The sequence below is a fragment of the Ochotona princeps genome, chromosome 28 (genome assembly GCF_030435755.1).
Source record: "Ochotona princeps isolate mOchPri1 chromosome 28, mOchPri1.hap1, whole genome shotgun sequence".
Lineage (NCBI taxonomy): Eukaryota > Metazoa > Chordata > Mammalia > Lagomorpha > Ochotonidae > Ochotona > Ochotona princeps.
In genome coordinates, this window is record NC_080859.1 from 4,381,079 (window position 1) to 4,405,844 (window position 24,766).

The following is a 24,766-nucleotide window of genomic DNA, read 5'->3' on the forward strand; positions in this document are numbered from 1 at the left end:
CACCATCTACTGAGAAACTCATTTTACGGGGTTGGGGTGAGGGCTTGTAAACATTGATGGAAAATGTGTATTATAGGAAAAAAATACAACTATGCATGCATTTCAAAAATTTTACCTTTCAAAAAATTCAGTCTCTCATGAATTATTTAAAGGGCTAGCCTCCTGTTTGCCCCCTAAGGGATCCTTCAGGTTCAAAGTTCCCCATGCTGATTCCTCTCGCCAAAGAAGAGCAGGGCTTGGCAACCCAGCTAGCCTTACTTCTTAACTCGGGGCCTTCCCCGTGATCTAGACTGTCTGGGCTCTCAACCTCCAAGCTGAATCCCAGCTCCTCAAGCCTCCTCTGACAACGGGCAAGACGGGGTGGCATCTGTCACCGCTCTGGGCGCCTCTATGCCCGCTGCCTTCCGGTGGCTTTGTCAATGAGGCATGGTGATGACACTGCACTTCACGTTGACTTTCAAGAAGGGGCAGAGGTAGGGTGCGCCAGGATTCTTTTCCGGTCTGTTACGAATCCGTCACCTTTCTGGTCCTGTGAGGCCTAGTGCTGAAGCAGGGCGGGGCTGTTTGGACTCTTTGGAATAAGCTGAGCAAGTGATGCTTTTCCCATCTCTCCTGAATTCTACGATTCGACGTAGACTGAGAGTTTCTGACCATTTGTTTGTTTTCAGACTTATTTTCCCCAGCACATCTGGAACAGGTACCGTAGCCCTCTCCTGTCATTTCCATGATGGAATGACACTCTGTCTCTTCTGAGATACACTCCCCCGCATCAGCCAAGGCTGCCTTTCTAATTACTAGTGCCTCTTACTTCAGTTTAAAATGTGTTCAGAGCTAGTATGCATCTCCTCTCTGCTCATGAGGAAACCGGCACGTCCATTAAGATACGAACTGCCTCTTGGAGACGGTGGTTCTTACTGACTTCTGTCAGCCAATCAGAAGCCAATCAAAGTCTTAACAGAAGAAAGTACAAATCTCAATTTCAAAAAATTACTTTTGGGAGCCAGTGATGCCAGCACCCCCATATCAGGTGCTTTTTCAAGTCTCCCCTGCTCCGCTTCTGAGTTAGCTTCCTGAGAACGTGCAGGGAAGGTAGCAGATAATGGCCAAAGGACTAGGTCCCCGTCCCCCAACTGGGAGAACCGGATGACGTTCCTGGCTCCCGACTTCAGGCTGGCCCAGTGTGGCTACTGCAACCTTTTCAGGAGTAAACCAGTGGGTGGAAGAACTCTGTCTTTCCACTTTAAGTAAATAAACTAAGAACAAAGCACTTGAAAAGCATAGTTTCAATTCTGTGTCTCCTTTAATCAGGAAGAGCAACTGTATCCTAGATCTATCTTTGTTGCAGTAAACACTCTACAGCATGATCAGTAAACTGACTGGACTGAGCTTCATGACGGCCTGTTAAATCTGTAAGGTTCAGGATGTTCATAATGTCAATGATTTAAGTTTTCAATAGATGAGCCCGACTGTCTCCCCTTTCAGTCAGTACCATTGGGTGTGTCACCATGTTCTAACTCCTGCGGTGGGAGTCTGTTTCATCCTTCACAGATAGATTCCTGCGGGGAATGTCCAAGTCACATGTTGCAATAGGTACAGCTTCTTAGTACATGCCTTTATACCTATCGTTTCTTACTACCTGTGCTTACAGAGGCAACTTGCTGGGGCTCCACATTTATGTGAAGGGAGATTTCCTAAGTTTGAAGTGTGCACCACAAATCGTAACACAATCACTGAGTTAACAATGTGTGATTGCTAGCTCGTTTCCGTAGTGTAGTGGTTATCACGTTCGCCTCACAATGCGTGGTTGCTAACCAAGCAACCCAAGTGACCGAATGTGCTCATCGAGGGCTCAGTTAGCCCAGAGGAAAGCAGAATACAGGGTAAACAGGCGTGACACCCAGGAGGCAGCAGAGCCAGCTAAATGCAGGTATGTCAGCGCTCACGTCAAACAGCTTGGGCGTCCCGGTGAAAAAGACTGTACACGACATCCAAGGGACGCATTTTAAGTACGTATTAGAAAGAAAAGTAAATGCATGGAAACACTCGCATTCCAAGGGAGTGCCAATGAGCAGAAAGCTGAAGCGCCTTTGCTGAGGCAGATTCTGGAGCAAAAGATCTTACCAGGAATGCAGAAATTCATTTTCTAGCGATGTATTACTTGATCAAAAATACATTAAAATACTAGCTGCTTATGCACTTCTTCGAGAGCTTCAAAATATACGAAACACATAGTGGTAAAAGCAGAGAGGAGGAACCATCTGTAATCACAGGGGAAGATTTCCACCCTGCCCTCGAATTTCCAGTTCAGGTACACAGGAAATCAGTAAGGATACAAAACCTGAACAATTGCTGCCAGGCAACTTCAGACAAAACTGATGTTTCTGAAGGAGAAAATTAGATGCATTAAAATACAAGGTCTCTAATCAGTTCAGAAAAATTTAAAAATTTCGCAAACATGATTAAATCTCACATTTTACATAACTAGAGACAAACAAGTACTTCAAGACTTCAGTGGCGTAATCATACTAATCCTCTCGTTCTTTTCTAAACAGCCAGCATAGAATTGCACTTTGTAAATACGTATTTCAGTAAGTGTTACCCTAGCACAAAAGAAAATACCTGTCTGGAAATTAATTTCATGGTTATATCTGAAGTTTAAACTTCTATTAGGAAACAATCTATACTTTAGATTGTCTACCATAAAATGGAAAATAGATGAGCTGAAATAGCTATTTTTGATAAATTATACCAGACATTTGTCAATATCTCAGAAAATAAATCTGAAGGCAGCTTTACAAAATACTCAGTGTTTTTTAATGTAAGATGTCTTGGATCATCAAGCAAGACACTGTTTCATGTTTATCTAGAAGAGAATTAAGTGCTCCCCGTTAAACTATGACACTGTAATGCTTTCCAGGAGGTTACGATCGGAAACGTGTGTGTCTCGAGATGTTAAATGGATGCTTTCAGGGGTGTCAACATGGGAAGGGTGGCTTTTTAAAATTTAACCCCACAGATATTTTTTTCTCTAAAATAAATTTCTCTCCGTTGAATTCTCCACATCACTGAAATAGCCATTCCCAGCCTAGATTTCACTGGGAAAATGTATTTAAATTCTGTCTTGCACGCGTGAAGAACGGAACTGTGAACTCACTACCAGCTGACCATACTGTGGCAGCAGGGAGTGACAAGCCTCCACAACGTGAAGGCATTAGGTTAGAGATGTGTAACACGTATCAGTTCGCTCTGTTTTGCGGGGAATCGTTTAGTTAAGGATTTGTTTTTCTTTCAGAAAGTTGCAAGTTCTTTATGCAAAGACCCTGAGCAGTGACTTAAGTCAGCTTCTTCAGTCTGACTAGGTTGTGCTTTCACAAGTGAGCCCAGGTAGTCCTCCTTACTATCCATGCACATTGTCACCCTCCAGGCGCCCATGGAAACCCAGACTAGCCGTTAGCGCAGGATCGGGGCAGAACGGGCAGAACTGTCAGAACAATCTTAAGAATTGTGTGGTACCCAGATTGATAAGATTTTGAAGGAAAGAAAAATCTGTGAAGAAATCTGATATTTGATGCTTTTAATAATTTATCAAAATAGCACAGTTCAAAGAATTTAATAACCTTGAAATTTTCTCCAGTATTTTTCCTCACACAAGTAAATCATTTTAAAATAGTAGCATGTATGCTAATGAGTATTAGAGTCTGCTATTAAGATCCCATTAAGGTTATAAAACACGAGGAAAATTTTTGTAGCTACATCTTAGATAACTGATCATATGAAAAATGTTATCAGTAATTTGTTCTTCTATAGGATGGCTCTTGATGACATACCTACAAAAGGCTTTGAAATCCTAGCAGCATTTTACCCCTTAGGGTCTCTCATTTTACATATGTGTTCAGTGTGTGCAGCAGGATTTACAAGCAGCTCATTCTGACTTCAATGGAACTTGGTTCTGTTTTCCGGACACCACCGCCGCCCACAGGGATGGCTTACCTTGTCCTTTCTTTGCTTCTCATCCTGGTACACGGTCCAGTGCTCGCCGTCGTTGCTGTAAGCTAGCTTGTAGGAACCCACAAACTGTACGTGGCCAAAATCCTTAGCTCCTTGGGTAATAATGCCAGTCACCTTGGTAGGGACAAGAAGATCCACCTGGGAAAAGAGAGTCTAAATTGATCACAATGGTTGGGCCCGTTGTGAATCATGCCTAGAACTCAAGAGACCAAAAACTGTGTTTGCAAAACCCTACATCTGCCAGATTATCTGTGTTTCTGAGCAGAGGACTGTGCCTGATACTGTTTTTTTAATCTTGATTTTGCCACCAAATAAATAGTTACAAGTCTCCTTGAACAAACTTTAGCCATTTAGCACGGAACCATACTGATTTCATCCCACCAATTAGCTTTTTCATTCAGTGGAGTCATCTAATTAGGCAGTTTTTGCATGGAAGAGAACAGAATGGAAAGGGCTGGCCTTCTGAAGCCTGACCGTTAGCTCCTAGGCCCTGTGCCGAGATTCCGGCATATGGACTTTACTGCTCAGTTCAGGAATAACAGAGTAAAACTTACAGCTGGAAATTTTATTCCATAAAAACTTGATGCTAAAGGTTTCAGAATTGAGTGTGAGTTTAACCAACCCATTATGAGTCATAATGAAAATCTTTCCTCATAGTGAAAATTACAGTTTTCAAAAGCTGAAGAGAAGCCAGATCCTCTTTAAGATGGAGGAGGACTAGGAGCAGGGAGGCCAAGGTGATGTACCCTGCAGGTGCGTCCCAGCCACCCACGTGGCAGACCTGCAGGTGCATCCCAGGCTCCTGGCTCAGCCCTGCCCAGTTCTGTGTGTCTGAGGTCTGAGGGGTGAACTGTGGATAAAGCAATGCATCTCTACTTCTGTCGAATACTTACATGAAAAAAATCCATGTATTATTCTGGTTTGTAGGATTAGTACTTATCAAGTGTTTATCTTCTAAAAAGTATATTCTTGGGATTAGTTTTTTTGAAAACTGATTTTATTTGAAAGGCAGACACACACAAAAGACAGAGCAAGTGAGGGAGAGATGTTGGGTTCCCTTCCTGGAAGGCATTCTGGCTCTGTTCTGTGGGTGGTAGGAACGCATGCCCTGGCACCCTCACCTGGCGCTCCCAGGGTGTGCTTCATCAGGACGCTAGAGCAAAACAGGACTCGGACTTGGGCACTCCAAATACAGATTTTAACTGCTTAAAATGTTAATCCTGCTAAAACGTATCCCCAAAAGGCATGAAAGTAGTAACGTTTACCAAGCTCAAGTCATCAAAATTCAACTGAAATCCAAAAAAGGATGACTCGCATGAGAATAAATTTATAATTGACTAGTTCAATAAGGTCTTTCCTTGTTTCAATTTTTTAAACATTTATTTTGATTTTATTCTTTATACTGCATTTGTATAAAATGAACAAATTTCACAATCAAGATTTAGGAGCGTAGCAATATTTCCCATGCTATGCTTCCTCCTGCCTGCCTTCCCCACTCATCCTCCTTGTTTCGCACATCATTTGGGACCTTTTCTCTTGCCACACAACCCAAATTAACACAAAAAACAAAGTCCAACACTTTGTTTTTCTAGGGGACCACCTCTGGCAAGAACCTGAGCCTTTGGTCTGTGTTCCTTGACGTGAGGTGCAACCTGTTTCCTCCCATTTCCTGTGACCGCCTGCCTGGCCAGCTCCTTGGCCTTTATTCTCGGTAACCGTGGTGATCCCATGCGTGACCCTGGTGCTCTCAACCCTGCTGGCCTTGTCTCTATTTTAGGTCCTTTATCCTGTGAGCTGTGAGGTAGCCATAAATAGCCTGGGTCAGGTGCAGGCCACTTGTGAGGAGAGGGGACCAGGGAAATGAGTATAGGAAGACCACAGCGGGACAGATGCCCACCTAGGAAGGTGGGACGTCTCCCCCCAAAATGTACATGGTCAGCAAAACTTCACTCACATGGGATTCTGGTTTACGTTCTGGAACGTGTGTCAGACTTTTTTTTTTTTTTTTTTCAGCTCAAATGTGACAATGGATTAAGACCATTGGAAAGTTGGAAATATGTCTCATGTTGTGCAAAGTATACTGTCATATGTCCTCATTTCATTCCGTCAGTAAGCTAGAAAGCCATCTCTACGAGGGAAGAGACGATCTAGACAGACCATGTGATACGGCGTGTGACCCAAAGTAACAATGCATAAAGGAGGCTCCCTTCCCCCCGCCCCGCCCACACAGATTAGAGTGGTCACTCTCATTTGCTCCTCTCGGTGGCAACCTCAGAAATTTGTAAAATATCGCCACACTGCTAAAACAGACAGCGAATCTAAGTCCAACCTAGACAGTTCTGTCCTTACATGGTGAAGGGAGTCGTGTGTTTCCTGAACTTCCCTTTTGTTCTTGGGCAGTCTGGGGCTAGAAAGGATGGCTTTTGCTCTCTTCAGATGAAATCTAATGTTGCAGAGACACTTGGGAAAAGCCTGCTGTTCTTTAAGAAACGTTTTTCATGTGACTGACAATGTGTGTGTGTAAGAAAAACGTGCCAGCACCTGGAGCTGGTGTGTTGCCCTCACAAGGCACAAACACACAGGAGTTCTGTCTCTCCCCAGGGGTGTCAACACCTCCCAGGGGTGAAATTCGGGGGCCTCACCTTGATGTGTGCAGCTCAAATGATGCAACTGGCAGCCTTCTAGCATCTGCCTCGGTGCTGTTTCCTGAGGCCGGCTGCGTGTCCTGCTGGGTGGAGATGTTTGCTGCCTGAGCTGTGTGTCTTGGCTCTTTGCAATTCTCCTGCTCTCACTGTTCCCCTTCTCCAACCTCAGATTTTTTTTTTAAGTCTAGAGATGTTTTTCTTTTTTGTTGCAGAGTATCCAGCTTCTCTACTTGAATAGCCAGCAATTTGTCTCAAGCTGGTTTCCGTCCTAAAATTTGCTACATTAAAACTTGGAATACCAGGCCAGAGGGCAATGCTTCTTTGAGTACAGAAATAATCGACAGTTTCACACTGCTCATGAACATGCTGGAATAGGATGGGTATGGCACTCGCCCTGAAAGGCACTCAGACCATGGCATGCAGGGAGAGTCCAGAAAATTCCCCTGCCCAGGAGCTGCTCAGCACCATCCCTCCCTCCGGCAGCTAGTCCAGGCTGAAGCTGAGCAGCATAAGTACTGGGAACAAAGATCCCTCTGCTGGTTTAGCCCCTCCTCGCCTCCCCAGGTTTGGCTGAAATTGGGCGGGTAACTTAAGGGACTGAGCTGGCCCAGGGGCAGACACTTGGCTCCTTGCACTGTGCTTCATGCCGGGATCATTATTTAATGTGCCTGCTATGTAGCAGGCCCTCCATCAAAAGCTTTGCTGAACCGAGCTGGAACTATGTCCTAAGTATGTGCAATGGATTAAAAACCCATTCATGGCTTAGCGTGCCGCACTACTCTGTCACAGTATAGGGAATGCTAGTTGCCTTGCTGTTTCACTCACGCAGGTTACTGTTCCAGCATGGGAAGCACAATGCACAGGTCTACCAGTTAATGCCTTAGCGGAAAAGCATCCAGTCAACAGCTCTCTCCCCATTTTGTGCGGCCGGGGAGGGAGTGGATATTAAGCTCTTCGAGGTCGGAATGAATCTGAGCGTGTGCAACACCGTGCAGAAGGCAGTGAGTGGCAGACAAACATGCTGGGGACAAGATAAAGCAAACCAGAGGGAGGCATCTGATGGCCAGCTCCCAGAACCTTGTCGGAAGAGGAGGACGGGATGACTAGAGGGGACTCCTGGATTGTGGTGGATGTTGGTCACCTTCTCAGGATTTACAGAGACACTTGTTGCGTCTTTAGAATGCAGAAAAAAAGTTCTTAGAAAACCTACCCATTTGTGGGGGAAATGGTCAGTTAGAGCTCACATGACAAAGTTTATGCAAGGGAGATGGTTGTAAAACAACGCTAAAAGAGAAAAGCAGATGTGTGCTGAGTGATTTACCATTCCAAGTATAAGAATGAAAACAAGAGGAAAGGGATTCTTAGATGCTTCAATGATGTAAACGCAAAAATAAATAGCATTTCATGAGATTCAGGTGATATATTTATGTATCATATCATATATATGATATAAATATTTATTTATTTATTTTTGAAGATTTGTTTTTATTACAAAGTCAGATATACAGAGAGGGGGAGAGACAGAGAGGAAGATCTTCCGTCCAATGATTCACTCCCCAAGTGAGCCGCAAAGGGCCAGTGCTGCGCCGATCCAATGCTGGGAACCTGGAACCTCTTCCAGGTCTCCCACGCGGGTGCAGGGTCCCAAGGCATTGGGCTGTCCTCGACTGCTTTCCCAGGCCACAAGCAGGGAGCTGGATGGGAAGTGGAGCTGCTGGGACTAGAACCGGCGCCCATATGGGATCCTGGGGCGTTCAAGGTGAGGACTTTAGCCGGTAGGCCACGCCGCCGGGCCCAATGCAAATATTTATATAAATATAAATGAAAGCATTGTATAGAAATCCCGATGACCTGTTTGGTACCTAAATAAACTGTACTCGCCACTTAGAGTATTTTTGGTTATCAGATGTTTACATTTTAGATTATCTTTGCAGTTTGCCTAGTTAATGTGATCAACGCAATATAAGGTAAATTACAGCCCCTATGTCTAATTTGATCCAGTAGTTCTGAGATTCTGAGTTGTTAAAATGCAATGGGATTTGACAGCAGATGGGGAACATCATTCCAGAACTCATTATTGAATTTTTCCCTTTAACAAAAAGGCTTCTGTTTCTATCAGCATTAACCACTGTAAAGCAGGTACGGGGAAAGCCACTTCTGTCTTTAAACCCCATGAACTCTGGGGAGCAGGTGATGGATTGGGCACACAGGTAGGCTTCCCATGGGGTGACTTGCTGTGACTCGCTCATTCAAAGGCTGGTGTCCGTGCAGGTTAGTTACGTCACAGCATGGAGTCATCGGAACACAACCACGCACCTGCAGCTTTCACAGGGCTGCCTGGCCACACGGTGAACTGTTGACCAAGTGCCACTGAAAGCCACAGGTATACATTTTTCTGACTATCTAGTAAATTAGTGAGCTTTATGTTTACACTAAATGTATGATTGGTATAAAGATTGTTACCTATATCCTTCTGCTATGATTAATGCTGACTTGTATTTTTTCCCAGTCCAAACTCCCCAGCGTTTTCATCTGTTACCCTTAGAGCATATATAAGGCTGTTTTACTGTATAAAGCGGTCGAATACAAACCTAGGTGCTAGATGTTGGGAAGATCTGAATATAAGCTAATGGGCTATTTAGGTCCTGTGTGATATGGTCTGGGTATATCTATAACGAAGCCCTCAAGAGTACAGGGCTAGCAGTTAAAATTTTCTGGCTTGAGTACAAGGAATTTAGGCAACTTAAAGTTGTTGTTCTTAAATGCATTGAACAAGAGGGTTTCAACTTCCTGCCGTGCAAGTCTCAGAACGTGCACTGGGAGAATTTCTGTGTGTCTCCAAACAGCCTCTTGCTTTTAAAATCATGTTCTTTAACTCTGAAACTATTCATGCGGTATATTTCCTATTACAATGAAATAGCTCATAAGCCACAACCTAATTTATAAATCCATTGAAACAAACTCATTATTTTAAACTTTTCTATTTTTTTGTCTATTTAGTCACAAGTTTTAGAACTTCCTAAGTTATAATTCACTGTGCTGGAGGCTTTCTTGTAAAGATTTTCAGATGTCCTGAATATTTAAAAAACGTGGAATAAAGGACTTTGTTAGTTTATCACAAGAGAGACAGCTCAGGAACTCTCTGACCTGAACATTACCTGAGGCACACCTGTTCTAAACTTCACGTGGTACCCATGTAAGGCACACACGTTGTCTGAGCATCCTTGACACAAAGATTAAACACAACTTGAAAAAAAGAACCAGAGATGACCTAAACAGAAAATAAGAATGCAAGTCCCTTGTATTTGATATTATAAGTGGTTCAGGGCCTTGGATTGCAAAGACTTTTTTTTTCCAAATGAAATTCGAACTGTGGTTCAAACAGAAAAGGAATCAGGTAAACATTATTAGAATGATACTATGAGTGTCATGAAATTATTTTAGAATGAAACCAATCAACAGGAAGCAGAAGAACATGAATATAGATAGAAAAGAAATCCTTGTCAAACATTTGTTGTTAACCTCTCTCAGTGCAAGAGATAAGCTTATTTTGACAGGCTTTTTGTACTATGGAGAAGTCTAGAATATTTTAAGAGATGCTTGAGATTTCTATCAGCACGACACACCCATATGTTACAATCACATTTGGCCCAACACTAACAGCGCCCGTGACTCCCCTCACAGGGAGAGGGGGCATCTACGCAGAGGTAGGGACACTGCCTGCTGCCAGCCCGGTGTGCTGCACTGAGGGCTCTGCTTCTGTACAGGAACGCCACCCTTCAACCTCTGCTCTAGGGCAGCAGTCGCCTTAACCCAACTGAAAGCGACATGGACAACACGCGGGAGTTACAAGAGAATCTGAAGCCTGCTGTGGAAAGCCACCGGGTCACACCTAATGACGCTGTATTTTCAAGACGGGAAATAATTTAAAATAATCCCAGAGATAAAACCCAGACATTGGTAAGTCTAAAGAAGGTTACACAGAGCATGCTTCTTGATGTAGTCATTTTGTAGAAATATATTAATAGATTAAGAACATTTTTCCCTTAATATTAGATTTGTTAAAAAATAGTTACATTATGAGTAGGTTTTGAATTTTATCATGATTATGGATATGTATATATAACTCTCTATTGGAATAATGCAGGTTTTTCCTTCAATCAAACATGTAGTGAATGCTACAGAACCAGCTCACACTGAAGCTGCCACCGGAACATCTGCCGTCCTGTCCTCCTTCTGACTCCGCACTTCCCCGCAGGGATAATTTCTTTCTTCCTAATTTTTTTTATTTAGCCTGTATCTCTGCCTGAATAAATCTGTTATCTTGGATTTTTTTTTGCCAGAAATTAGTTGATTCTGTTTGCTTTTTCAAAGGACCAACTCATAAAGGAAGAAATGAAAGGTAACGCTTCCGGTGAGTGTCCTACACTTTAGAAGCAGCCTACAACAACCAGGCGAAAGGTAACATGTTCCTCATCTCTCAAACTCTGTGCTGAGTAGTTTATAGGAAATAGTGAGAAGGGAGAAGGAGCAGTAAGCATACTGAAGCTGGAGAAACCAAGTTGCTGTCAGAAACAGATGCTATATCATAGGGAAGGAGCATAACCAGACTGCGAAGCTTAAGTTGGCTTGCCCTGGTCACTGGAGAGAGGACATTGTGCCAGAACTAACAGTTTGTCTACTGGGCCAGAACTCAAAAACCCTATTCATAGCACTCAAACATCTTATTTGATACTTAGAGTATACAATTTTTCTATTTCAAAAGATTCAGATTTTTGTAGACAGATGTAGCTTAGTGGAACAGATAAAAGATAGGCTTCTCATTTGTGAAATTTTCTAAAACAGATAGCCGTTTACTCTGCTAAAAAAACAAACAAAAACACAACTCCGCACATTTCTCACCAAACTTCCTTCCGAGTTTTGAAGGGGTGTGCTAACACGGAACTGAAAACCCATGGTGGGGTAAACATGAAGGACCGAGACATCAACGGACTGAGTATAGAGGTTTACCGGTGATGATGGGCTGAAGTGGGAGGGGTCAGCGAGTTCTATAGAGAACATTTTACAGACAGCCAAGTGGACCACTCTCAAAATCAGGAAAGAAACAGCATCACTTGCAAGAGCTAGATATGGAAGATAGGAAATGATTTAAGCAAAACTGACAAATTTCCTTACACAGTAGGCCCTGCGCAGTAGCCTAGTGGCTAAAAGTCCTTGCCTTGCAAAGGTTTGGGTCCCATATGTGCACTGGTTCTAATCCTGGCATCCCCTCTTCCCATCCAGCTCTCTGTGGCCTGGGAAAGCAGTCGAGGACGGCCCAAAGCCTTGGGACCCTGCGCCCACATGGGAGACCCGGAGGAGGCTCTGCGCTTGGACTAGCTCTGCTCCAAATGTTGCAGCCACTGGGGGAGTGACTCAACGGATGAAAGATCTTGCTCTCTGTCTCTTCTTCTCTCTGTATGTCTGAGTTTCCATTAAAAATCAATAAATCCTAAGAAAAACAGCAATGACAACACAGTGTACTATGTGCAAAGAAAACCTCAGCAAGTATTGTGAGTGGGTGGAGAACAGTGAAGCATCACTGTTGGGAATGCAATCATCAATGGAGAGGGGAGGGGAGGGGAGGGGAGGGGGGGACAGGACAGGACAGGACTTGCAAGTGCTGGGGTCCCATATGGACACCAGTTTGTGTCCTGGCAGCTCCACTTCCCATCCAGCTCCCTGCTTGTGGCCTGGGAAAGCAGTCGAGGCTGACCCAAAGCCTTGGAACCCTGCACCCGTGTGGGAGATCTGGAAGAGGCTCCTGGCTCCTGGCTTTGGATCAGCTCGGCGTGACTCGGCTCAGCTCTGGCCCTTGTAGTCACTCTGGCGAGTGAATCATCGGACGGAAGATCTTCCTCTCTGTCTCTCCTCCTCTCTGTGCATATCTGACTATGCAATAAAATTAAATAAATCTTAAGAAAAAAGTCAAGACCCATCACATATTCCACTTGATCAAATCCTGTAGTGCCTCTGGACTTCAAGCTCTGTGTAGAGTGTTAGCTTATAGATCTGGCCAGAAGCTAATGTTTCTGTCCTGCCATTTTAGTAAGCTTCTGTCTAAAATACATGGTGCAGTCTGAGTGGGCGTCTAGAACTTCTTGGGACACGGCACGCGGGATTGGAGCGCCTGGATCCAAGTCCTGTCTACGTTTCTCACTCGAGCTGCCTGCTAATGCACTCCCTTGGAGGCAGCGGGGGGTGGGGGGGGCAGAGTGGCCCAGGTACCTAGGTGTCGGCCAGCCACAGCGGAGGCCTGAGCCCCTGCTGGACCCGCCTGGAGCATTACACAGCTCTGGCTGGGAGATGCTGCGGGGGTGGAACTGCGGGAAGTGAACCGGTAAACACAAAATTTCTCACTTTCTCACTCATTTGCTCCCTGCATTCCCAATACATATAATCTTCTGCAAAAACAAAACAAAACAAAACAAAACAAAAAAACCCCACCAAAATACAATTGTGTAGTCTCTACATTTTCATATAGACTTACTAGTATCTCTTTCTGTTTCAGCCTGGGATGACCTCAGAGTCTGCTGCCGATAGAGAGCCAATAGGCAATACACTCCAAAATCCATTCAAATGTATGGTCTGTCAGAGCCAGGCAGTGCACACCATGGGCTCTGATGTACATCTGAGCTTTTGGATGTAGCCAGACTACCAAATAATACTGTGTCTTTAATTTCTTAATGAACATTAGTATGCTGAATTTTTACCCTTTCCTATTTGTCAGAATCTGGCAAAGTTTCCGACCCATCCCTGGAGAAGGGGTAAGGGGAGATTTCCTACGCAGCGTCTTAGGGGTGTGCTAGGAAAATACAGCTTACTAAAAAATCAATGTTAAGTTTCTGCAAAGTGCAGATCCTTTGTGCTTCTGAAGCTGCCGATTCCAGCAGAGCTGCTCCTCACAGCTTCATCTTGCAGATGGACCTGTGGCCTGGCCTCCTGGTCCCTCTGCACACCCAGCAGGTGCAGAGTCATCACTGCAGCCTGGACCTCTGCGCATGTGACAGTCGCAGGAGAGGGGTGGCTGCGGATCTCAGAGTGTGAGCAAGATGATGCCAAGCATCATGTCTCCTATTTCCTCGGATTAAAACATTTTGCAGCTGATACAGAAGTATATAAAATGTTCGCTAAGAAATCTCCACTAACAGGCATCACGACATGAAACAATGTCTGCTGGGAAATAAAACAGGGTCTGAGCAGGGCAGCAGTACCCGCTGGGTTCTGCTGGGATGGGATACTCCAACCACACGCGCTGTACCTGCCTGGCACATGAGCTTACCCACGGAAAATAAACTCCCTTGTTCAGATGCTACCATCCAAACACGCAAACAAACCACGGGGCTCTCTGTTTAGATTCTCTCTTGTCAGAAAAGGAGAAAAAATCTTGACAACAGGATGGCGGCCGAAACCACGTTGCTTGCGAGGGGACGTTTTCAGTGATTTATGTGTGTGGCATATTGCTACATAAAATAATGCACAATGAAAAACCAGTGACACATTACAGAGAATTAATCATGTTTTACTGACTCGGGCAGCTTTTCTAAAGGTGAATGCAAATCTTCTGGTTTCATACTTATGGGATGTAAACATTTTAATGTGACGTGTCAAGAGATGATCACAGCGCAAGAGGGGAGTGGCCTTCTGTATTTCCTGGCCTCACACTCCCTTGGGCCCATTCTGAGAACACAGTGGAGGTGCTTGCTCTAGAGAGCTGGGCAAGGACCTTGGTTATATACTGCCTGAGTGGACTCTCTCCGTGGGGCTCCTGGTAGCTGCCCGCAACCTCCTTAGACAACAATAGTAGGCCAAGTGAGAAAGACGGGAACAAAGCTCTGCATGGGTAAAAGGAGCCACCACAACAGTTGGCAATGATTCTCCTGCATGTTGAATCAAAATTATTCATTCCTAAAGAGCAATGTAGAGCGGGTCCCCCAGAAATGAAATTATACCAATAGAAGGACAACGGCACAGGGGCCAGCGAGGGCAACGCGGCCCACGCCTGGCTGAAGGACTCCCACTGCCACGGGGGTGTTTCCCTTTCAGTTAGCGAACTTGCTGACACCGAGCCAGAGCAGGCCTTAAGCACTCGAATGAGCTTGTGTCTGTTGTTTGTACTGTGCAATGAGTTACAGAGGGCATTTCAAGTCGCTTCTTTCACTTTCCCTGCAGCTCAGTAACTGAAGAAATCCCTAGAAGTCGCCAGATGGTTCATCTATGCACACTCAGACTCCAGGAACTCTGCACATGGGGAAACATGGTTCCTGCTTTGGTGTTTACAAATGGTAAGCCAAGAGGAACAGCAGCTCCCTCCACCTGTTCTTCCACAGCACGAGAAAGGGGACGTTCCACTGGATGAGGCTTGGAGCTGAGGGTCTCGTGCACTTCCTGTGGCCCCTGCCACTGTCTGTTCCCACTGTCCAAATGGGAGGCCTCATTCACAGTGCTGTATGAGAGTGAGACCCGGAAGAAGGGAGAATTGGGCAAAAGGCCATTCTGATGTGTGTGTGTGTGTGTGTGCGCGCGCACACGCACACACACATGCTAAGGCACACTCGGCGCCTCTTGAGAAATACATTGCTCCCTACATCGTTGGAAAGGGGGTAAGGGTGTCTCTTTGGGGTCTTTGTAGTATGTAGTCTCTGATCCACCCTTTGGCGGAAAAGGGACAGAGCCCAGAGGACAACGCAGAGTGGTCCAAGGAATTGACAGACCTTGTTGACAACTACTCTGCTAAGGAAGGGACTTCTGTCATTTCTTGGTTTCTATGTGCAGGGGACTGACATTGCCATATACTTCCTCCTCCTAAACACAGGTGGGACCTGTGATCCGCTCCTAAACAACAGTATATGGCAAGGTTAGTGGATGGCACTGCCTTGGCAGCCTGAAGACGGGGCTGCAGCTTACTTACACACTGCAAAGTCATTGCAACTTATTCTATATTTCCCAGATTCGGACGCTTTCCCCACAATTAAACACGGATGCTTTGGCTTCACAAGTATTATCTCTACATTACATATTTCATATTCACAGCTTCAATGAGAACCCCTGCATCGCCAGTGCGTGTCTGCCTCCGCTCCTCATCCTACTTGAATCGTACGTATCTCTCGTCTTTCCTTTGAAATGTAATGACATAAGCAGTGAGGTTTGCCACGGTCAGTGTCCTCCTCTATAGAGCACAGTGAAGCAGTTGAGCCTCGGTTTAATTACAGGAAGCTAGATGTACTTTCGGGAAACCAGTCCCTTCATCTTACTCTGCATCATCAATTCACCACCTGCTTCCAAATCTCATCCAACAACATGCTTTCCTTCTTGGATCACACCTCCTGTTTTCTCACTGTTATTTAATTTCACATGAAGTAACCACGAAATTTTATGCATTTGTGCTCACAGCACTGAACCCAGGAGCCCAATCCCTGGTCCAAGCATTGGCAGTTAGGTCTGGCCCTGGGATGGTCAGGGACTGGGACACCCAGTCAGTCAGCATCGATAGCGTGGGGGTTAAGAGAAAAACACAACCATGGTTACAAAGAGCGTCTTTCACGTCTGGGAAGGATGCTAACACACTGTGCATTTCTCTGCCACCCTTATCAGCTGTGGGACCTGGGCTGTCCCCTGTGCCCTGTGGTGTTGCTGATAAGTGCCCATATCCCCATATCCCCAGGGTGCCCCAGATGAAAACAGGAGGGTTTGTGTCCTCTGCTTTAGTGAACCTGTTGGTCACCCATGTATGGCAAATTTGTAACTCAATTTCCACATGATCTGTGTAATCTCTCAGTCTTCCCCTGGGGCTTCACAGGGCTTCAGCAGGTGCCATGCCTGCAGATTCAATGATGTGAGAATGGGGGCCCATAGAAAGAGCTCCCGCACACACTGGCTAACACGGAGCACAGAGGCAGAAGCAAGTGAGCAAGCAGCCAAGAAAGGAGTTCTTGGGAGCACCAGGACTTGGAGTATCATCAGCTCACTGCAAATAAGATCACATTAAAGTTAAGGCCACAGTCCATGGCAGCTTCAGGTAACGTTAATAGTGTCGACACCGAGACACAGAACCTGTGTGTGCATCAGTGTTCACACTATTTAACAGAAGCTGATCTGAAAGATGCTTAATGTGACTTTATTAATGTCATAGAAGTATTATTCTAGCCTAATACATAATTATTATGCATTATAGTCAGAAGTTTCTAGACACAGAATTACCTCAAAATGACATTTTGGGTTAGCTAGTAAACATTTACTTTAGTTTTTTTTGTGGATTAGTAATATTCAAAGATAAAATTTTAAAAATTGGCCCCGCTTCAGCACCTGTCCCCATTAGCTATTGCTGATGGGACGGCAGGATCAAGTACCAGGTATTGTTTTGGTGAATTCCATGACCTTAGAGAACATCTAAAGGTAGCTGATAATGTGAAATGTTACAATAGATAATTCCAGCCAGGTGGGGACAAAAGGATTCAGTAGCTACAAAACTGCACTTAATAAAAAAACTTAGTTATGGAAAGGCAGTATTTCTTGACTTTCTATAAGGAATGTTTTACCTTACTGAATGAAGGGAATTCACACTTTCCTGTTACTTGAATTGTAAACAAATCCATGAATAAAAAAAATGAAAGTGGCTAAGTGCTGTTTTATATTAACACAGCTTCTCCTCCCTTTCCCTCTGAACAGCAGGAGCCCCCGCCCCATGGCCCCTGTCAGCAGCCACAGCTGTCCTTGCAGTGAAGGGCGCCCTGCCGTCAGCTTGGGAAAGCCTGAGAGACTGAGAGACTCTGCGGAAGCCCCTCCTGGAGCTCATGATGCCTGGTCCCAGGATCTCTGCTCCAACAGTGGGATACAAGTTCACTTCAAGTACAGATTCTTCTTACAAATATACAAGCACTTTGAGGGAAATGCAATTTAAAAATATGCTTGTTTTGCTGCGGAAGAAAGTCACAATCCATGCATGTGAGGCGGCTTCAAAACGTTCCTAGAAGATGTGTATTACGTAAGAGAAGATGCATCAATCTCGAGATGCATCTGCACCAAAACAAGTGTTGGCTCTGCATTCTGTCTTTCTCACCTTCTTGAGACACTCTGGGAACTTGGATGTGTGAAGCAGTGAGGACTGGACTGGTCGGGCTGACTGGGAAGGCAGTTGGGGAGCAGGGCTGCTCCTCCACCCGCCAGCAGTTCTGCCCCAGGGCCTGCAAGGCAATCCTGTGACCGCCTGCACCTGCCTTCCTCTTCCGCTGCAGCCCGTGGGCACTGTGGGCCCTCAACAGATCCCTGAGCGTCCTCCCAAGAGGGATCTCAGCAGTACGCTGCAACACGGTCATGTCACACTAAGACCTGGTTGGAAAACCTTGTGAAGTATTTACGGACCACCACTGTTTTAGGATGGGACTATTTCAGGCAATTCAGAGGTGACCCCATGACAGTGATGGCACGAGGGTCAATTCATGAGATACTTTGGGATGGCTATACTGTCCCGATAGTTACATGCTTGCTATACTTCTACCATCAGCAGAGTAAGTTAAATACAAGAGGTCTGGATACCTTCATCAAGTTATATATATATATCATGTGTTCAGAAAGCTCCACTTTTCCCTCTGCATTCAGGCAACAACAGCAAGTCGTACGCAAAGCACTCATTTAGTAATGTTTCCTTTTTCCCAGAATGGCTGGGATAAAGGGAGATGTGAACAGAGGTCTTACATTGAAATCTTGGTAACTGTCGCAGATCCTCTTTGTTGCTTGAGTTTTATCAAGAGCAGCCCTGTTTCAGACACCATCTTGCTCAGTGCTTTGCAGATGACTGCTGGCTTGGGGAGCAGGCCTGCAGCTGCAGCACGCATTTCCACTGACGTTACCAGTAGAGCACATAAGACACTCCCTCCGTTTCTCAAGGGAACCTATCTACCACTGGGATGACTTCAATTAAGCCAAACTGCATGCTAGCATTAGGTGCCAACTTTTTCATTTCCTAATTCCCAACTCCTTACCCTGCCTCACCCTGGAGTTGTGTATCCCTTAGATGTATTTTTTAGGTCAAAGTTATATCTCTCACTGAAGTGTTTGTAAGGGGGAGTCTGCATGTACACTTTCACGTATGAACGAAAGTGCATGTGTCTGTGTGTGTACCACTGTGTGTATGCATGTATACATGTGAGAGAGGATGTGTCTGTGGCTGTGTGTGTGTGGATGACACTGTGTGTCTTTGTGAGTGTGCATGTGTATGGGTGACACTTTGTATGTCTGTGTGTGGGTGTGGTGACACTACCTGTGTGTGCAGAGTTTATCTGTGTGTGCGCAAGTCACAGTGTTATGTGCCTGTGTGTGTGACACTGCACACACATGTGTGATGGCACTGTATGTGTGCCTGCGAATCTCCATGTTTAACACTATTTGTGGGAGTCCATGTGTCCATGCACGCGTTTGTGGACACATGTATCTGTATAAATGCATTCATGGTATGTGTATATATTGGACTGTGTATGTGTATATACATGGACTGTGTGTATATCTGTCATTTGGAATCATGATAATGCATTTTTGTGAGTGATAATGTGTTTATTTGTGGGAGTATCTGTGTCTGCATATCTCTGAGTGTATGCTTGTGTGTGTGAGTGTGTGTGTGACAGTGAGTGTGTGAGTGTGTGTGTGTGGGAGTGAGTGTGACTGTGTGTGTGTCTGTGTGGGAGTGAGTATGATTGAGTGTGTCTGTGTCGGAGTGTGTGTGTCTTGTGGGGTGAGTGTGACTGAGTGCTTTTGTTCATCAGTGTGTCTGTGTAGGTGTGACTGAGTGTGTGTGGCTTGGGTTGCCTTTTCCCTTCTTACACAGCAGTTTTACATCTAACGTATACTTACTGATTAAAAACAAACACAACAGACTTTTACCATTCCCTTTTAAGTCCATTCATTGCACACGAATCCTGCCACTGGCACACACTCACACACCTAATGACATATCTGCACAGATGCCCTTCTGACCTAGAGCCAGCACTCCCGGGGGGCAGAACCCAGGGTCTAGCAAACCTCTCAGCCCTGTGCCCAGGCTCCCCATCTCCACAGGGAACGTGGTTCACTGGCTGAGGGGCCTAACACTTGCAGAGAAACGCGTTTCAGGGGAGACACGTGAGTGACCCAGTGGGGCGTTCACACGGTCGATATCACTCCCACAGGTTCTGCCCACCATGTGAGGTGATGGCTACATAAGGCAGGAGAACTGCCTGGCCATGATCATTAAAACTGCTGAAGTGGTTTGTATTCCAAATTAAATCTGGGGAGCTGAAATTTTAATCCATTTTCATATACTCTTAAAATTTTTTAATAAAATCCAAACTCTGTCAGACTTATCACATAATTACTTCAGAGATTAAAAATATCATAATCTCCCCTGACAAGTCCTTTTAATGGTCAGTGAAATTCACATGCAATCTGCGATCTTACTAAGTGACTATGTCTCAATTTCTGCTTTATTACAGTTCATTATCATGTTTTATTCATCTGCCTATGCCTCTCCTGCTCAAATTGCCAGCAAAGAACAGAAAATTTTTAACATCACGATGGCGTATCCCCTCCTCTCATGTAAGCAAGGTTCTGGGTTGGATTACGTTCTTGAGACGCACATATTTAATCCATGATGAGCTTAGACAATGGAGGCCCTAAATTTGTCTTGGCTTCTGTAATTGATCAATTAGGAAGCATAAAGTCCAACCACTATGCTCATATTTTTTCTCTGACCTGCTTTATGAATAATGTTAGTCTTCCTTCCTTTCAGTAGTGAAATTTAATGATCCCTGGTAAATCAGAATTTTGGGATGAATCATCTAGATGAAGAGAGAGCAAGGTGTTCCTGATTAACTCCAGTTGTTCCTGTAAGCATGCCAGCCAGTGGGTTATGCAAGTGTCACCGGACAAGTGTGAATCTGTAAAATAATACTGGACACAAATCAAACAGAAAAAAAGAAAGACACTCATTGCAGTGTTGACTACAATTTTTCATGGAACATGCACTTTGGGACAATCCTAGTTAGGTTTTCTACTTTGATATGCATGAGGAAAGACCCAACTCCAACAGGAGGATTCCTCCTTCGGCGTGTGGGAGGAGACAGAATAGCAGAGAGAACCTGGCTACCGAGGTGGGCCAGGGGAGGCACTGGCTCCATGTCCGCAGGCTGATGGCCAGCATTACAGGTGCAGGAGGCAGAAATGCCAGCAGGCACAGCCTGCCGCCAACTCTGAGCACGCACACTGGGGCGCTGGATGAGACCCAACGCAGAGGATGTACAACGGGACACTGGGCTTTGGCTGCACTGTGGGTTGCAGGGAGCATCATCACGTCATGAGTGCCTTCCACTCAGATGACAGTTCAACAAGCTAGCAATAACAATGCGGGGTTTTGGGTGTTGCAATGGGAGACAGGTGCCCTAGAGCATGCAGTAAGAGCAGCTGGCCAGCCTCACACAGAAGCACACTCATAGGCACAGACATGCACTCCCACAAATGCAAGCTCACTGTCTTCCCATAGTGACACCTGCAGTTAGCCCCAGTGCCTTCCCAGTCACAGAAGAGTCTGTGGCTCAGAAAACATCACCTAGAGGCAGCTGTTAGAGATGCCTTCACCTGGAAATACTGCAACAAGTCTGTTTTTAAACCATTAAATGATTAATCAGCGCATGAAGAACTGATAGACACAGGTACGCAAGATACTTGGTAAACAGCCAAATTAACAAAATCTTCCGGCTGAGAGCGCATCACTGGCCAGGGGCTGGCGGTAGGCAGAACGCGCCTGTACTGGCGACCACAGGCCTATGTTGGCTAGCTCTGGGGGAGGGGGCTGGGGAAGAAGGCAGAGGTTGGATAAGAGTCAATAATTAGATGACTGACTATCAAAGTCAGCCTGCCTTCTGACCAGTGACAAATGTGAGATCTTTACTGCTGACGTGAACTTGTACAAAGCATTTGCACAGACATCATCACGGGGCAAGAAGGAGGGGAAAGGGAAGAGAGAGGATATACAGTAAGGGCGGTACGTCTTCAGTTGGCCTCACAGAAGGGAAGGCAGGGTCATGGAGGCCCACAATAGAAAGCTGCTCAGGAATTGTTAAATATGAGAGGAACCCATGGTGTTGGGTATACTCAGATCATTCGCTTTGCTTTCTTTCAAACTTCCTTATTTTCACAAAACGGAAAACATAAAAGCTATTTTTTTTTTCATAAAACTGTGCTTCAGAAGGCTTACTGGGGTTTGAGTTTTTCGTGGGATACACAAACATACGCAGTGGAAAACTCTGACAGCACTTACTGGGAACCTGAAGACTATTAGGCTGTGGGGTCAGGAACACATGCAAGCCATGGGATCTCCTGCTAGCTTTCCCCTGGCCTGGCTGAAACACTTTGCCCTACAATGAGATGACCCATTCGATGGGCCTTCTTAAGCCTCTGCATCGAATGGCAAGTATTTTTTAACACATTGAAACCACCTTTGATTTGTGACAGGATCAAGCGTAGAAATTAACCTGAGCAGACTAACATCATTGCCAGGCAATGAAGCAAAATTCCAGGTAGGTGGATGTTTAATGTAATGATACTTAACATTTGAATTACGATCCTCTAAGATTAATGACATTGAGAAAAGTCAAGAGTAAATAACTTTGAGTCAGTTGCTGCACAGATGTCAAGTTCAGTCCAGTGGCTGGAGACGGGCAGGACTCCAGGAATGGCTGGAAACTGTGGCCATCACCAAACATTTGACAGTCATGGGGAGGAAGAATAATCCCACCTAATGCTGTCCTTCTTTCCTTCCACCCTGCACCCTGTGCTGGACCACCAGCTCCAGCTGAGGCATGGGGTCAAGTTGCTTGCATTCATGTTTCCCTGGCAGCCACTTAATAGAACAGGTGCAGCTGTCTTCACAGAACACAACAGAGGCACAAGACAGAGGTGGAGCTGAGAGTCAGGGAAGAGACTCTGCAAGTCACAGGCAGCAGGCCACCAGCTGAGGCAGATGCTAAAGTGCATTCTGGAAACACGGTCCCTGAGGCCTGCCTCTCCAGGCTCCTGGGTGCAGCCATTACCCTCCAGCTCTTCTTCCCCAACTCCCTGCCCTCCCTCCCTCCCTCCCTCTCCTCCATCCTTCCTTCGCACCCATGTCTACGTGTTTGTGTGTGTCTTTCTGGATGGTACCTCTACCTCATTCCTTCCTACAGCCAGATCACACCCCATTTTTTAATCTGCGCTTTGGGGTGTTTGTCTTACCGGCCCTTTGCACTCGCATTACCTGACTTCTGTAACGTTCTGCTTGTATCTGCTACCGTGCAAAGCTGCTTTCTTTTTCCAGCATGGTTCTCCCTGCTGCACTATATTCTCTCCTTCAATGTTATTATTTTTCCAAATTATCTTTTTGGTACAGGTTCTGTTGGCTCCAACCTTTTAATGTTGCATTGTAATTAGTTTTTACAAATGTGAAGTAGAGTTTCAATTATATTACCATGCGGTTTTACAAGTGTTATTTGGTCTTTACGATACCAGATACTGCTTCTTGCTTCCCGGTTTACAAAGCAAAGACATAATACCAGCTAATGTTTCTTTTCCATACATGCCAGAGCCTTCACGGTGCTGCCAATTCTGTCTTCTTGCTTGTGAATCAGATAAATCGGGATCTGACCATTTTATAAATGGGTGTCTCATAGGCGCTCACCCTCAATTTGAAGCCCACTCTCCCTACAGGAGAGAATTCCAGGTGCGTGTGAAGGCCGGGTGGGTAGCTGAAGGTGCCCTGGGGAAGCAGACCTAGATTTGCCCCATGCAGGTGACAAGGTAGCACAGAGCAGGGCAAACACAGCGGGGATGGCGTGTGCAGTGGGATGCAACAAGCCCCCACATCACAAGGGTTCCATGTCACAACGCAGTGTGAGGATCCCTCATTTAGGTTCTGGTGAGAACTTCTAAGGCAGAACTTGTAACTATAGCCTGCCATGCCACCTGCTGAGCATGTAACACCACCTTAAGAAATCCTGCATTACTAAGACTCCACATCACTTAAGACTTCACACACTTCCCAGCAGCGCCATCACCATCCCTTGGTCTCTCTTTGCATTCTTACTCCACATGCAATCAAACCTTGTAAGTCCAACTTTCAATAAATACATATATTACTGATGTAGTCCACTTCTTTTAATCTTCATTGCTGTCACCCAAGTTCAAAACTACTTGTCTCTAACGTGAGTATTTTAACATTCTCTTAGATGATCTTGACTGGCCATGTTGATGCTCTTCTCACCCCCTAAGATCACTGCTTTTCATAGCTACCCCTGCCCTTTTTAAAAAATACACACGAGCTCAACTTACTTCCTCTTCATTCAAAATCTCTAGCTGATATGGGATATGGCAGGTGGCCACATTAGGGTCACTAGCTAGAAGCTACACCTCCCCTGCCCTATGTAATTCTGCCAGAGCACCTGTCAGTCAGGTGACTCCTTCCCCAGGCAGTGCCTTCGCTCACCAACTTCACCAAGCACCTGGGGGTGGTACCAGGTAACTACTCCCCTTTACCATCCTGTGAGAGCTGAGAATAGCCGGGCTCGCTCTCCTCCCGCACTCAGAAGTAGTTCGGATCGGCTTTCTCTCATTCCCTCTCCCTCCTCCCTTCCCAGCCCGCTCTATTCCTGAACAATGCCCGCGTCTTATGTCTGTGCTTGTACATATGTGTTTTTTCTCACCTCTTAAAAATACTTTAATACTTTGTACATTGTACTTGTACTTTCTGTAGGTAAGAGGTGAGAGCCTAGAAACGGGGACTTTAGATCCGAACTGGCCTGTAACGTAATGACTTCTTCGTCGGATACAAAGTGGGCGTCCATGTGTGGTCTGCGCCCTGCCTCCCTTGGCAACTCCTCTGCAGCGACTCCAAGCCTTCCTGTGCTGGCCACGGTACTCTTTCTTCCAACATACCAAGCTTACTCCTGCCTTAGGGTTTGTGCCCAGAACTCGGCTCTCTTTATCCATTCAATATTTATTTCACCTCAAGTCTTCAGCGCGTGCACACACACACACACACACACACACACACACAATTAACTAAATTTGCACTA

The 24,766-nt window shown here is 45.4% G+C and overlaps 1 protein-coding gene across 2 annotated transcripts in view; it reads right to left on the reverse strand.

Moving 5' to 3' along the window:
- The window catches only part of EDIL3 (EGF like repeats and discoidin domains 3), a 287,743-nt gene that overhangs the window by 16,237 nt on the left and 246,740 nt on the right, over positions 1 to 24,766 (reverse strand). For both annotated transcript variants that reach the window (XM_004586218.2, XM_058656184.1), the window contains one exon: positions 3,991 to 4,146. In XM_004586218.2, the coding sequence (XP_004586275.2) occupies positions 3,991 to 4,146 (156 nt within the window). The remainder of the gene's footprint in view (positions 1 to 3,990; positions 4,147 to 24,766) is intronic.